Genomic DNA, 15213 nt, shown 5'->3' with positions numbered 1-15213 from the left:
ATTTTGAAACTATCAAAGTCACTCATCAAGTGAGTGCAATTGTGCATTCGATGGCTCCTAAATTAGAAGATCCCGGTGCTTTCACAATCCCTTGTACCATTGGAAGTGCCGAGTTTGCCAAAGCTCTCTGTGATCTTGGGGCGAGTATCAATTTGATGACCTATTCGGTTTTCAAGACCTTGGGAATTAGGAAACCAAGGCCCACATCCATAAGATTATAAATGGCCGATCGTACAATGAAGAGACCGTTGGGGGTGATTGAAGATGTATTGATTTGTGCTGATAAGTTCATTCTCCCGGCAAATTTTGCTATTCTTGATTGTGAAGTGGACTATGAGGTACCTATTATTCTTGGTAGACCTTTCCTTGCTTCGGGGAAGGCTCTTGTTGATGTGGAAGCCGGATAACTCACTTTCTATGAGGCAACCGAATAGCAATGAAGTGTGTTCGTTCGTGGACTTGGTGACCGATGTGATTATTGATGATACAAGTGCCACGATTAATGCGGGTTATATGTTGGAGGCCGTCTTGCTCAACTTTGATGATGACGAGATGGATGGCTTCATGGAATGTGTGAATTCTTTACAAGGAATGGGGTCATACAATTATGTACCCCGGAATTTTTCCTTGGATCTTGAGAATAGGAAAACTCCTCCTACAAAGCCTTCAACTGAAGAGCCTCCGATATTGGAGTTGAAGCCATTGCCTCCATATCTCAGGTATGAATTCCTTGGCCCTTGTTCTACTTTACCGGTTATTCTTTCCTCTTGCTTGACTAACATGCAGGTTGACTCTACTTTGGCGATGCTCCACAAGAGGAAGAAAGCTATTGGGTGGACTTTGGCGGATATTCGGGGAATAAGCCCCGCATTTTGCATGCACAAGATTAACTTGGAGGAAGATGCCAAACCCTCCATTAAACATCAAAGGAGACTCAATGAAGCAATGCAAGACGTGGTCAGAAAGGAGATTATCAAATGGTTGGATGCTGGGGTGGTCTACCCTTTTTTTGACAGTTCGTGGACTTCTCCGGTGCAATGTTTACCGAAAAAGGGGGCATAAAAATGGTCACCAATGTCAAAAAAGAGTTGATTCCCACAAAAAGGGTGACCGAGTGGAGAATGTGTACTATCGGAAGCTGAACAAAGTCACAAGGAAAGACTATTTTCCACTCTCCTTCCTTAACCAAATGCTTTATTTGTTGGCCGGCCGTGCTTTCTATTGATTTCTAGATGGATATTTGGGCTACAACCAAATCCTTATAGCCTTGGAAGATCAAGAGAAAACAACCTTCATTTGTCCCTATGGCACTTTCGCTTTCAAACGGATGCCATTTGGCTTATGCAATGCACCGGTAACTTTTCAATCGTGTATGTTGACGATCTTTACGGATATGGTAGAGGATTACCTTGAAGTCTTCATGGATGACTTTTCGGTAGTCGGGGATTCCTTTGATGATTATATGGCAAATTTAGATAAAGTATCGGCAAGGTGTGAAAAAACAATTTTGGTGTTGAATTAGGAGAAATGCCATTTCATGGTCGAGGAAGGCATTGTCCTTGGCCACAAGATTTCAAAGAATGGCATAGAGTTTGACAAGGCGAAGATAGAGGTGATTTCTAAACTTCCATCTCCAACCTCAGTGAAAGGCGTGAGAAGATTCTTGGGTCATGCGGGTTTCTATCGGCGTTTCATAAAGGATTTTTCTAAAGTGGTGAACCCATTGTGAAAGCTCTTAGAGAAGGATGCTAAATTTCACTTCAATGATGATTGCATGAGAGCTTTTGAATTGCTAAAGTTCAAGTTGACAACCACTCCCATTATCACCGCTCCTAATTGGAGTATTCCTTTTGAGCTCATGTATGATGCTAGTGATGTAGCGGTTGGAGCAGCTTTGGGGCAATGCATCAACAAGGTTTTTCATCTGGTCTACTATGCTAGTAAGACCATGAATAATGACCAAGTCAATTACACTGTTACAGAGAAAGAGCTCCTTGCCATTGTGTTTGCAATTGAGAAGTTTCGCCCATACTTGATGGGTGCAAAGGTTGTTATTATTCATACGGATCATGCGGCACTTCACTATCTTATGAGCAAGAAAGATTTAAAAGCTAGGTTGATGAGATGGGTACTATTGTTGCAAGAGTTTGATATTGACATCCAAGATTGAAAAGGGAGTGAAAATCAAGTAGCGGACCACTTGTCTCGTTTGGAGGAGGAGGGGAGGCCGCATGATGGCCTTGAAATCAATGACTCCTTCCCTGACGAGCAACTCTTGGATATTTCAATAAAGGAGGTGCCATGGTTCGCCGATCTAGCAAACTTCCTTGTGTGTGGAATCATCACATATGAGTTCTCTTCAAATCAAAAGAAGAAGCTCAAACGGAATTGTCAAGATTATTATTGGGATGAGCCTTACCTCTTCTGGATTTGCACAGATGGGGTAATTAGAAGATGTGTATCGGATGAAGAGAAAAATGTTATTCTTGAGGCTTGCCATTCTTCGCCTTATGGTGGTCACCATGGCTGAGCAAGAACGGTGGAAGTGCTAAGTTGTGATTTCTATTGGCCCACTCTCAACAAAGATGCAAGTAATATGGTGAAAAGATGTGATGAATGCTAATGGGCCGGTGGGATCTCAAAGAAGAATGAAATGCCTCTCACTACCATTTTGGAGATGGATATTTTTGATGTGTGGGGTATTGACTTCATGGGTCTTTTTGTGAGTTCTTGTGGAAACACCTACATCTTGATCGCGTTTGATTATGTGTCTAAATGGGTGGAGGCCATTGCTCTACCCAACAATGAAGCGAGAAATATGGTGGCGTTCTTGAAGAAGAATATTTTCACAAAATTTGGTACCCCGTGGGCTATCATAAGCGATGGGGGGTCACATTTTTGCAACAAGGCTTTTGACACTTTGCTTAGAAAGTATGGTGTCACTCATAAATTTAAGACTCCCTATCATCCACAAGATAGCGGTTAAGTGGAAGTCTCCAACTGGGAGATAAAGAGTATCTTGTCCAAAACAGTGAATGTTAACCGGACGGATTGGTCAAAGAAACTTGATGATGCACTATGGGCTTATCGGACTGTGTTCAAAACTCCTACCGGGATGTATCTAGACCGGTTGGTGTTTGGCAAAGATTATCATCTTCCGGTTGAACTTGAGCACAAAGCCATGTGGGCTTTAAAGAAATTGAATCTTGATTGGGATGCAGCCGCTAACTTGTGGGTTGCACATTTGAATGAATTGGATGAGTTCTTGTACCATGCTTATGCAAGTTCGTCCTTATACAAAGAGAAGATGAAGTACCTTCATGATAAATACATCCGAAACACGGAATTCAAGGTGGGTGATCTTGTTTTATTGTTCAACTCACGATTGAAGATGTTTCCTAGGAAGTTGAAATCTTAATGGAGTGGTCCCTTTGAAATTGTGGGTGTGACACCTTTTGGTGCCTTGGACTTGAAGAACAAAAATGATGAGGTATTCTGAGTCAACGGTCACCGGGTGAAGCATTATTTAGGAATGGTTGATGATGTCCACGTGGTGGTAGTTATTCATTTGAAGTGATGGTAATATGCATCGTGCCGCGACGTTAAATCAGGCGCTTCTTGGGAGGCAACCCATGTTTCTTTTTCTTTTTCTTTTCTTCTTTTCTAGATAGGTGTTATTTGTGTTCTAACTAGATTTGAAGTGTGTTGCAGGAATGAGTGTGATTTACAGGAACTTGCTTAGAAAATTAGCTAAGTGTGGAATAAGTGCGGACCGCATGTGTATTCTGCGGATCGAACAATTGTGATTGCTACAGCAGAAGGGAACTGCAGCCACACAATTGTAGTACGGACCGCACAAATTGGAAATGGAAAATGCAAACTCTCTAAAGTTGGTCTATTAGAGAAATTGCCAAAGTACGGCCACACTTCAAAATTTGTGATCCGCATCAAAAATCTGCGGCCGCACCACAAATTCTGCGGACCGCAGATCATCAAGGGCATTTGAGCCCTAGGTAATAGAGTGCGGACCGCAGAAGAAATTCTACGGCCGCACTCTTTACCATTATCTCTTAGTCATCCCGTCTGTATAGATAGTAACCTTAGGGTTACTGTACATTTTTTCCCCTCTTTGAGCACTCTAAACTCTAAAACTTTGAAATTGTCTATTCAATCATCTGCCATACTCAATCCACATCTGTGATCAATAATCTGCATTACTTCATATCTGGTATGCTTCAATTACTCATAGAAGTTTTCAATTTTTAGTTTAATTTACAATTTGTTAGGTAGTTTTAGGTCATTTTTCAATAGATTTTAATTTTACTACCATGTGGGGTTTAATCTGTGTTGGGTCAACTGCTAATTGCTCTATTGGGAATGGGTGAATTGATTTTCATGCTTAATTGTTAATACCATGTCGAATTTGTGCAAAAATTGAAAATCCTAGAAAGTCTGCTCGATTTTATTTTGAAATCTGCGGCCGCTCAAGACATTGTGTGGCCCGCAGAAGTTGAAATTTAGGTTCCTTAGCCAAGGTTGATTTTGCATCCATACTTGAAATTGTGCGAACCACAGAGGAGCAAGATGCGACTGCAAAACAGCCCATTCTCTGTCTTCAGAGATTGATATTTTTGGTGAGTTTGATGTGCGACCGCGATGATAAAAGTATTGACCGCACTTCAAACCTGTGGTCACACTAATAATTGTGCGGACCACAGATTTATTGTTGCGGCCGTAAGTTCAAATTATGTGGTCTGCACAACCCAGCCTGCGACCGCATTTGAAATTGTGCGGATCGCACTTCCCCAACCTGCAAGCATGTTCTACATTGTGTGTTACTGTCTGTTTGCATTTGAATTACAACTGAATGTTGTTGTTGCTTGTTACAGATAATGGTTAGATCTCAAGGCCATGGAGATACATCAAAGGGGAGGGGTGAACCTTTTATAGGTCGAGGCAAAAGTACTTTACCCCTCGCCCTCCAAAAGATAATCACCAATAAAGCTACAGCCGACTGAGTAAGACATCCAGATCCCTCTAAGTCTAGTTCAAATGCCCCATCTCAGGAAGCATCGGAGGGCGACTCAATGCAAGAGCAGCTTGTTGTCAAATCATAGCCACATGGAAGGTATCAACTCCGAGACGAGCCTTCCTCCTCACATAGCACCTCTGAGGGTTTGGAGAGTACCAGTCAGGCTTTAGAGCCCTCTTCTACATATGTCCCTGAGGCACCAGCGGCTACTGTTGACAATATTCCGGATGATGGCCAAGGGGTTGATACTATAGTTGCCGACCTTGAGAGGTCAAAAAAGAAATAGGTCTGGAAGGACCGTTTTGTAAGTCTACCTGCCTTCACCAGCTTCCGTGGGTGGTGGCCTGTGAGATCGCTCACTCTTGAGCGACAGTTCCAACTCAAAGATCTTGACAAGTATAATCCAACAGTATTGAGACAGTTCCGAGAGCGGAAGGGGTGGATGTGGTTCACCCAGACTGTTGTGGACGCCAAAGAGTATTTGGTCCGGGAGTTCTACGCCAATGTAGCGCTTATCAAGAAAGGGACCAAAGTGACAAAAGTAAGGAATCTGAAAGTGAGATTTGACCAATACACACGGAACTCCTATTTGGGGTTTGAGGATGTGGAACCTTCATAGTACTTGGAAAAGCTGGCGATAAGTGATGCAGCTCGCCCATGGCTAGCTGAACTTCTTGTAGCTCCAGGGCCACCACCACCATGGATCACTACAGGGGTTCCTATTCAGCGGAACACCCTAAACTTCGAGGCGAAGGGATGGCATACCTTCGTATGCAGCAGACTAGACCCGTGCCATAATGAAACCAACCTACCTATTCCACGGGCAGTTCTAGTCGCCTCTATTATGGCCGGGTACCCAATCAATGTGGGTGCCATGATGTTGGCCAACATGTTAGTGGTCATCAGGTAAGCTGATACCTCCTACCCATATCCCAACACCATCACTGAGTATCTTACGGATGCACGGGTAGAGCCCAAAGATTTTGACACGAAGGTTCGGGCGAAGAAGCCTTTCTCTTGGTATTCTTTGATGGATGCTCACAACCCGAAAAGAAAGGGTCATCCGACTACCACCGTAGGCCAGTCTGATGAGCCATCGGTGGTGGGTATAGAGACAGCTGATATGTCATCCACTTCAGTAGAGCATTCTGCCAGTGCAACTGCCATGCCTTCACCTTCAGCCTCAATGCCTCCCACCTCGGCTTTGAATCCGGTGCTTATGCTCTCTGCTCTGCGAGTCTCCTAGACACTGGCGAGCCTCAACAACTGGATTGTTACACCCCGCAGTATTATGTCGATGTTATACCCCGTAGTAAAATGAGGATTGGTTATGATGTTAAAATAACATATACTAGCATGTAAATATGGATAATACATATGATTACCATAATATAGGTCTTATAATTAGTAGAGAAATGTTGAGGTGCTTATGTGTATATATGTATTCTTTGTAAAATATCTATTGCCAAACAAAGACAAATGTTGCCTCTTCCACCGTCCAAGGCCTTTAGTCATTAAGCAGTGATATATATCAAATCTTAAAAAGGAAGGGAGTCATTTTTGGAGCTATTGTACGTATACAATTTCTACAAGCACCATCTTAGGCAATTAGAAGTTCCTTACAATAGCACCATACGGCCAGCCCTCTTTAAGCAACTATCTTACAATTTTCCTCTTGGTTTGGAGGTTTTGTTTGTAAAGGTGTTGGGAAGGCTTATCACCATGTATTTTGTTTCAAGGTAATATCATACTCTTCTCTATGTATTTGAGGTCATTTGAATCATAGTTTGGTTACTGATAAAGTGTTGTAGTTGTTGAACGGTTTTGAGTGGTCTCTTAAGGTACCTTATGGCTGAAAATTGTGAAGTATAGTTGTTTGTGATGGTGGTTGTGTTGTGAGTAGAGGAGAAGAGATAGTAGTGTTGAATTTCCATTGTAGGATGATATGAAGCTTATGCACCCTAAGTGTTCGGTAAATATCGTAGTGAATCCCATTCTTGGTTTATTGATTTGATTGTGATCCAAACCATTTATACAATGTAGATTATTATTCGTAGAGCGTAAGTGACTCGTGAGCTATCGCTAGACAATCAACAAAGGTATGTTAAGGCTATCCCTTCTTTGCTTTTGGCATCATCCATACGATACAAACGAAACGATCAAGCACACAACTTTCATAAATGCCTCTACTCATAGAAGCACTAGGGGTGTCTATGTTCTTGATTCTCCATGTGTCTTATTATTATATATTTTGTTCATGGGTCTCAGAAAAATACGTAGTTGATAAAGTTTATCTGAAGGCATATTGATCTTATGACATACCGAGAAATCTTATTAACTTACTTCTTATGCATTGCATAACCCACGCCTTCCGAGTGGGCCTCGGTCCCCCGAAATCGGATTGCCTAATTTTTTTTCAGGACATCAAATACGACCTAAGGAACCATAGCCACCGCCCTGAAATGACCGTTCCTCATTTTTTTGCATTTTGCATCTAAAAAATTAGAATTCCGCTCGATTTCCATATTTTCGTATGCTATAGCCCACGCCTTCCGAGTGGGCCGGGATCCCCAGACCCGAATTGCCTAAAAAATTTCGGGCCATCAAATACAACCTAAGGAACCATAATAAATGCCCCGCCATGACCGTACCTAGGTTTTCTGCGTTTTACGACCAAAAACCTAGAATTCCACAAGATTCCCATGTTTTCATGTGCTCTAGCCCACGCCTTCCGAGTGGGTCCGGGGGATCGCCTAAAATTTTTTACGTTCCATCAAATACGACCTAAGAAACGACAGCCACCACCCCGGTTATACATGCACATTGACCCATGACCAGATGACGTTATGTACGCATATATATATATATATATATATATATATATATATATATATATATATATATATATACGTGTGTGTGTGTGTGGTATGAGGAAAGGTTATGGCGTTATATACGCACCACCACCTGATCAGCTGGTATACGTTGATGATTTCGCCCATAGAGGTCGGGATGATATGATGGGATTCCTTCAGAGGCTTGATGATGTTATGTACGCATATACTTATGCATTTATACGCACATGCATGACATTATAAATGTTTCAGTATTCACAAAGCTATTTAAACTCACAGGTAGAATCCTTTACCCCATGTTTCCTTTATGTCTTTTATGTACATCATTTCATGCCTTACATACTCGGTACATTATTTGTACTGACGCCCCTATAAATTGGGACCTGCATTTCATGCCCATATGTACATATAGACAGGCTGACGGTCCCCCTTCTTAGGATCCTTGCTCAGCGAGAGTTGGTGTGCTCCATTTGATCCAGAGCTGCTTTTGGGTTTTGGTACGATATGTTTGTATACATATATGGGTATAACGGGGCCCGTTCTCTTCTCTTACATAGTTGTACACTCTATTAGAGGTCTGTAGATAGTCATGTATAGTTGGATAGTATGTGGCCTTGTTGGCTTCTAGTTTTGGATATATAGTTATCTATACCAGCCTTGTCGACTCGCCCTACCATATTTCGCATGTATATGTATATATGTCTTTGGACATATTTTCCTCACGTATATTATTCACGTGATTCAGTAGTTTATACCAGATGTTATGCATGACCTACTCTTATTTCATGTTTTTTAGACGTATGCTTAGGGGTGTTTGACAGCTAGGTCCGGGCACTCGTCATGGCCCATCGGTTTAGGTCGCGACAAAAGTGGTATTAGAGCAGTTCTGTCCTAGGGTTGTCTATAGACCGTGTCTAGTAGAGTCTTGTTTATGAGTGTGTTGTGCATCACATTTATAAATAGGGGGCTACAGGACATATAGGATGTTATCTTCCCTTCTTATATTAGATGGTGCGATACAAGGATTCATTTTCCTAACGATATGTTATGTTTTCAGCGATGCCTCCGAAGGCTACAACTGCCTAGAAGGGCAAGTCCGTGGCTGCTGAAACTACTAGTCGAGCGCCATGAGTTACCAGGGCTTGGGGAGAGTCTCTTAGTGAGATTCCATCTCAGACTTCACATACCTCGCCCTCTCCAGAGGAGCTCCGAGGGGCACCAACTCCAGTGCCTGCCCCTGTACACCAGCTCCTCAGACAGATGCACCGGATCAGGAGATGAGAGATGCTATTCAGCTATTGAGTCGATTAGTAGCTGCACAGGTCGACGCCAAGATGTAGGTATTGGTCAGATAGGGCCATCAATGCGAGGGTTTCTGACTTCATTAATTTGGACCCTCCGGTATTCACTGGAGCAGATCCAAATGAGGACCCTCAGGTATTTATCGACAGGATGCAGAGGACTTTAAGGGTAATGAAGACCACTGAGACTGAGTCAATTGAGCTAGCTATCTATAGACTTCGGGATGTTGCAGTTAATTGGTACGAGTCTTAGGAGTTATCCAGAGGTGATGATGCCCCTCCAGCAGTATGGCAGGAGTTTATAGAGGGTTTTCTTCATCATTATTTGCCACCAGATCTTAGATGGGCCAAAGTTGATAGATTTTTTACCCTTCGGCAGGGTAATATGAGTGTTCGGGAGTACAACCTCCAGTTTGATTCTTTGGCTAGGTATGCTCCCACTATTGTAGTTAAGATGGAGGATCGGGTTCACCGGTTTGTGATGGGGTTGGAGCCACACTTTTTTAATGACTGTATATCGGTCTCACTTCAGCCAGGTATGGATATTTCTCGTATTCAGGCATACGCTCTAGGTGTAGAGGAGCGTAAGCAAAATCAGAGGGCTTATCGTGAGCATAATAGGGGCCAGAGTAAGAGAGCAAGATCTTCAAGCCCTTAAGGTGAGTTTCGAGATGGTCAGAACAACAGTTCCCAAGGTATCCAGCTCAGCTATCGGCTAGTGCACCCCCTCAGTTTGCCGGTAGGAGATTTGATTGTTCCATATATTCAGGGCCCAGTCAGAGTTATAGGGCTTCTAGTTCTCAGTATAGGGGTGAGTCGAGTCATATGAGGCCGCCCTTGCCACGATGTGCTCAATGTGGTAAGCAGCATATCGAGCAGTGCCTTGTGGGATTGGGTGTTTGTTATACTTGTGTTTATCCAGGCCATGTTATGAGAGATTGTCCAATAAGAGGTGGTGCAGGTAGAGTGCAGCCAGCGGGATCTGTAGCTAGTTCGTCATCATCAGTACGCCCTCTAGTCAAGGTTCACATGCACCAATTGGTCGTGGTAGAGGCAGAGGCAGGGGTGGAGCATCTAGCTTGAGCGATCCTCAAAATCACATTTATGCATTAGCAGGTCGACAGGATCAAGAGTCATCACCTGATGTTGTTACAGGTATATTATCAGTCTCCTCATATGATGTATATGCATTGATTGATCCAAGTTCCACCTTATCATATGTCACTCCGCTGGTTGCTAGTGAGTTTGGAATAGAACCTGAGTTGATTAGACCTTTTGAGGTGTCTACACCTATTGGGGATCCAGTGATAGCTAGATGGGTATATAAAGATTGTATATTAGTAGTTCATAGTCGTTATACAGTAGCAGACCTAATTGAGTTAGATATGGTGGAATTTGATGTTATAATGGGTATGGATTGTTTGGCTTCTTGTTATGCTAACATTGATTGTAGATCAAAGATGGTTCAGTTCTAGTTTCCAGGGGAGCCTGTTTTGGAGTGGAAAGGTAATACGGCATCGCCGAGAGGTAGGTTTATTTCACATCTCAAGGCAAGGAAGATGATCAGAAAGGGCTATATTTATCACTTAGTTCAGGTACAGGATGTGAAAGTAGAGTCACCGATCCTTCAGTCTATCCCTGTGGTTAATGAGTTTCCCGATATTTTTCCTGATAAGATTCTAGGCCTTCCGCCAGAGCGAGAGATTGAGTTTGCTATTGACATATTACCAGATACTCAGCCGATATCTATTCCTCCCTATAGAATGGCACCTGCAGAGCTGAGAGAGCTGAAAGAACAACTGAGGGATTTGCTTGAAAAGGGATTTATTAGACCTAGTACATCACCATAGGGAGCACCTGTGTTATTCGTGAGAAATAAAGATAGTTCCTTACGGATGTGTATTGATTACAGGCAGTTAAATAAGGTGACGATCAAGAATAAGTACCCGCTCCCGAGGATTGATGATTTATTTGACCAGTTGCAGGGTGCCAAGTGTTTTTCGAAGATAGACTTGAGGTCTGGATACCATCAGGTAAGGGTTAAATAGAAAGATATTCCGAAGACATCATTCAGGACCAGATACGGGCACTTTGAGTTTCGTGTTATGTCATTTGGTTTGACTAATGCCCTAGTAGTATTCATGGACTTGATGAACCATGTGGTCATACCCTTTCTGGATCTAATCGTGATTGTATTTATCGATGATATATTGGTTTATTCCTGTTCAGAGGCTGAGCATGCAGATCATTTGTGTATTGTTCTCAGAGTTCTAACAAAAAGGAAGTTGTATGCAAAGTTCTCTAAATATGAATTCTCGTTGAATTTTGTAGCTTTCCTTGGGCATATTATTTCAAGTGAGGTTATACGGGTTGATACACAGAAGATTGAGGCAGTGAAAACTTGGCCTAGACCCACGGCACTGATGGAGGTTCGTAGCTTCCTGGGTTTGGCCGGTTATTAGAGGAGATTTGTAGAGGGCTTTTCTTCTCTTTCAGCACCATTGACAAAGTTGACTTAGAAGGCAACTAAGTTTTAGTGGACTGATACTTGTGAGCAGAGTTTCCAGGCATTAAAGGACATATTGACTTCAGCACCGGTTCTGACACTCCCAGAGGGAACCGATGGTTATGCTATCTATTGTGATGCTTCGGGCGTTGGATTGGGTTGTGTACTAATGCAGCATAGAAAGGTTGTAGCTTATGCTTCTAGACAACTAAAAAAGCATGAGAAGAATTACCCGACCCATGATTTAGAGTTAGCTGTGATGATTCATGCACTAAAGATGTGAAGGCACTATTTATATGGCATTCATGTTGATATCTATACAGATCATAAGAGCCTTCAGTATATCTTCAAGCAAAAGGAATTGAATTTATATCAAAGGAGATGGTTGGAGCTACTGAAAGACTATGACATTGATATTTTATACCATCCAGGGAAGGCGAATGTAGTAGCCGACACCCTCAGCCGTAGATCTATGGGTAGCCTGTCATATGTACAGCCAGAGAAGAGATGGATAGCCCATGAGATTCATCAGCTAACTAATCTTGGAGTTCGATTACTAGACTCAGGTGATACCAGAGTTACTATTCAGGACACATCGACATCCTCTTTAGTAACTGAAGTGAAGGAATGCCAGTGCGAGGATCATGTATTATCTTATTATAGAGATACAACCCCTCAGAAGGAAAGACACCATTTGAGATTACAAGGGATGGGGTCCTCAGATATCGAGGACGATTATGTGTTCCTAATGTTGCAGGGCTGCGCCGTCAGGTTATGGGAGAGACTCACTATTCTCGTTATTCTGTCTATCCAGGAGCAACAAAGATGTATCATGATATCAAGGAAATATATTGGTGGGATGAAATAAAGAAGGATATAGCAGAGTTTGTTGCTCGGTGCCCTAACTTTCAGCACGTTAAGATTGAGCATCAAAAACCCGGTGGATTATTGCAGGCTATACAGATTCTGACTTGGAAGTGGGAAGTAATTAATATGGATTTCATTGTAGTCTTACCTCGTACCTAGCGTAAGTTCAATTATATATGGGTGATTGTTGATAGACTTACAAAGTCAGCCCATTTTTTGCCTGTTAGGACTACATATTCCGTAGCGGATTATGCAAGGATGTACATTAAGGAGATAGTACGACTTCATCATGTCCCTACATCTTTTATCTCGGATAGAGGTGCTCAGTTTACAGCTAATTTCTGGAGGTCCTTCCAAAAAGGATTGGGGACTCAGGTAAATCTTAGTACAGCATTTCATCCCTAGACAGACGGACAGGCTGAGCGTACTATTCAGATACTTGAGGATATGTTACAGGCTTGTGTGATAGACTTCAAGGGTAGCTGGGATAATCATCTGCCGCTTGTTGAGTTCGCGTATAATAATAGCTATCATTCCAGCATTCAGATAGCTCCATACTAAGCCCTTTACGGACGGAAGTGTAGGTCGCTTATCGGATGGTTTGATGTTGGGGAAAATAGGTTAGTAGGACCAGAGTTGGTACAACAGGCAATTGAGAAGATTAAGCTTATACGGGAAAGGCTATTAGCAGCTCAGGGCTGTCAGAAGTCTTATGCGGATAATCGATGAAGAGACTTAGAATTTTAGGTTGACGATTGGGTATTTCTAAAGTTATCACCGATGAAAGGCGTTATGAGATTCAGTAATAAAGTAAAACTTAGCCCTCGGTACATTAGACCATATAAGATCATAGCAAGGTAGGCCAGGTAGCATATGAGTTAGACTTACCTTCTGACTTGGAGTTTGTACATCCAGTCTTTAATGTGTCTATGCTTCGTAAGTGTATCGGAGATCCTTCTAAAGTCGTGTTAGTTGACGATGTTCAGGTCACAGAGCAGCTATCATATGAGGAAGCTCTTATTTCTATACTAGATAGACAGGTTTGGAGATTGAGAACTAAGGACGTAGCTTCGGTTAAACTACTTTGGAGATACAATAATGTGGAAGAGATGAATTAGGAAGCTGAATAAGCCATGAAGTCTAGGTATCCCCACTTGTTTCTGCTTCCAGAAGAGGATAAGACTAAGACATCACATCCTTTTGGTGCGTATATGTTACTGGATTCTTATGTTAGTTAATGTCATTGTTCGTGTGAGGCCATTGCTGTTATTGATGATTGTGGCCTTGTATGACTTTGTATTAGTTGGTTTGTTGCGTGGCAGGTTAGTAGTAAGTAGTGCAGTTACAGAGGAGACTCTACCAAAATTTTAATTAATCTTTGGGAGCTTAACATTCTAGAGGCCTAAAGGGGGGATGCTCGGGCCTTTGGATTTGTTCATCGAATAGTTGCCTAAATAACAAGGAGGTATTAAAGTATTCATAAGGGCTGTAGGTTATAGAACTGATAAGCGCATCATCAACATTTAAAGACGAATGTTCCAAAGGGGGGATGATGTTACACCCCGCAGTATTACATCGATGTTATACCCCGTAGTAAAATAAAGATTGGTTATGATGTTAAAATAACATATGGTAGCATGTAAATATGCATAATACATATGATTAGCATAATATAGGTCCTATAATTAGTAGAAAAATGTTGAGGTGTTTATGTGTATATATGTATTCTTTGTAAAATATCTATTGCCAAACAAAGACAAATGTTCCATCTTCCATCGTCCAAGGCCCTTAGTCATTACAAAGTGATATATATCAAATCTTAAAAGGGAAGGAAGTCATTTTAGGAGCTACTGTACGTATACAATTCCTACAAGCACCATCTTAGGCAATTAGAAGTTCCTTACAATAGCACCATATGGCCAGCCCTCTTTAAGGCAACTATCTTGCAATTTTCCTCTTGGTTTGGAGGTTTTGTTTGTAAAGGTTTTAGGAAGGCTTATCTCCAGCTCATCGTATCCCTTTTCTTCAAATAATTAAGGTAAGAATTCAACAATCCTTCTAGATAAGTTTATCTTCAACTTGGAGAAATCCACTTTAAATTCTTATTGATGTAGAAATAAAGGTTCTTGTAGTGTATTTGAGGAGGATTTGGTTGTGTTGAAGGGCTGTAAATATAGTTATAAATATGTATATGTGTTGTTATCCTTGTTGTTCAAGGTAATATCATACTTTTCTCCATGTATTTGAGGTCATTTGAATCATAGTTTGGTTATTGATGAAGCATTGTAGTTGTTGAACGGTTTTGAGTGGTCTCTTAAGGTACCCTATGGCTGAAAATTATGAAGTATAGTTGTTTGTGATGGTGGTTGTGTTGTGAGTAGATGAGACGAGCTAGTAGTGTTGAATTTCCATTGTAGGATGATATGAAGCTTATGCACCCTAAGTGTTCGATAAAATGTCGTAGTTAATCCAATTCTTGGTTTATTGATTCTGTTGTGATCCAAACCATTTATACAATGTAGATTATCATTCGTAGAGCATACGGGAACTCGTGAGCTATCGCTAGCCAATCAACAAAGGTATGTTAAGGCTATCCCTTCTTTCCTTTTGACATGATCCATACGATACAAACGAAACGAGCAAACGCACAAGTTT

The 15213-nt window shown here is 41.7% G+C and overlaps 1 protein-coding gene across 1 annotated transcript; it reads left to right on the top strand.

Moving 5' to 3' along the window:
• Positions 1-552: 552 nt before the first annotated feature.
• On the top strand, positions 553-11974 carry LOC138905384 (uncharacterized). The gene is made up of 6 exons (XM_070193905.1): positions 553-719; positions 9207-9321; positions 9439-9814; positions 10302-10595; positions 11415-11614; positions 11744-11974. Exons 1-6 carry the CDS (start codon positions 553-555, stop codon positions 11972-11974), a joined length of 1383 nt encoding a protein of 460 aa, XP_070050006.1.
• Positions 11975-15213: the final 3239 nt, after the last annotated feature.

Source organism: Nicotiana tomentosiformis, chromosome 2 (genome assembly GCF_000390325.3).
Source record: "Nicotiana tomentosiformis chromosome 2, ASM39032v3, whole genome shotgun sequence".
Lineage (NCBI taxonomy): Eukaryota > Viridiplantae > Streptophyta > Magnoliopsida > Solanales > Solanaceae > Nicotiana > Nicotiana tomentosiformis.
The sequence above is the reverse complement of the archived record's forward strand: the minus strand, read 5'-3'. Positions and strand labels throughout refer to the sequence as shown.

Bases quoted from the DNA above. Each gene is read 5' to 3' on its own strand.
- LOC138905384 (XM_070193905.1), top strand. From the start codon at position 553: ATGGATGGCTTCATGGAATGTGTGAATTCTTTACAAGGAATGGGGTCA. The intron at 9,322-9,438 runs GTATTTATCGAC...TACGAGTCTTAG, and splicing joins ATCCAAATGAGGACCCTCAG to GAGTTATCCAGAGGTGATGA. The intron at 9,815-10,301 runs GTAAGAGAGCAA...ATGCATTAGCAG, and splicing joins TGAGCATAATAGGGGCCAGA to GTCGACAGGATCAAGAGTCA.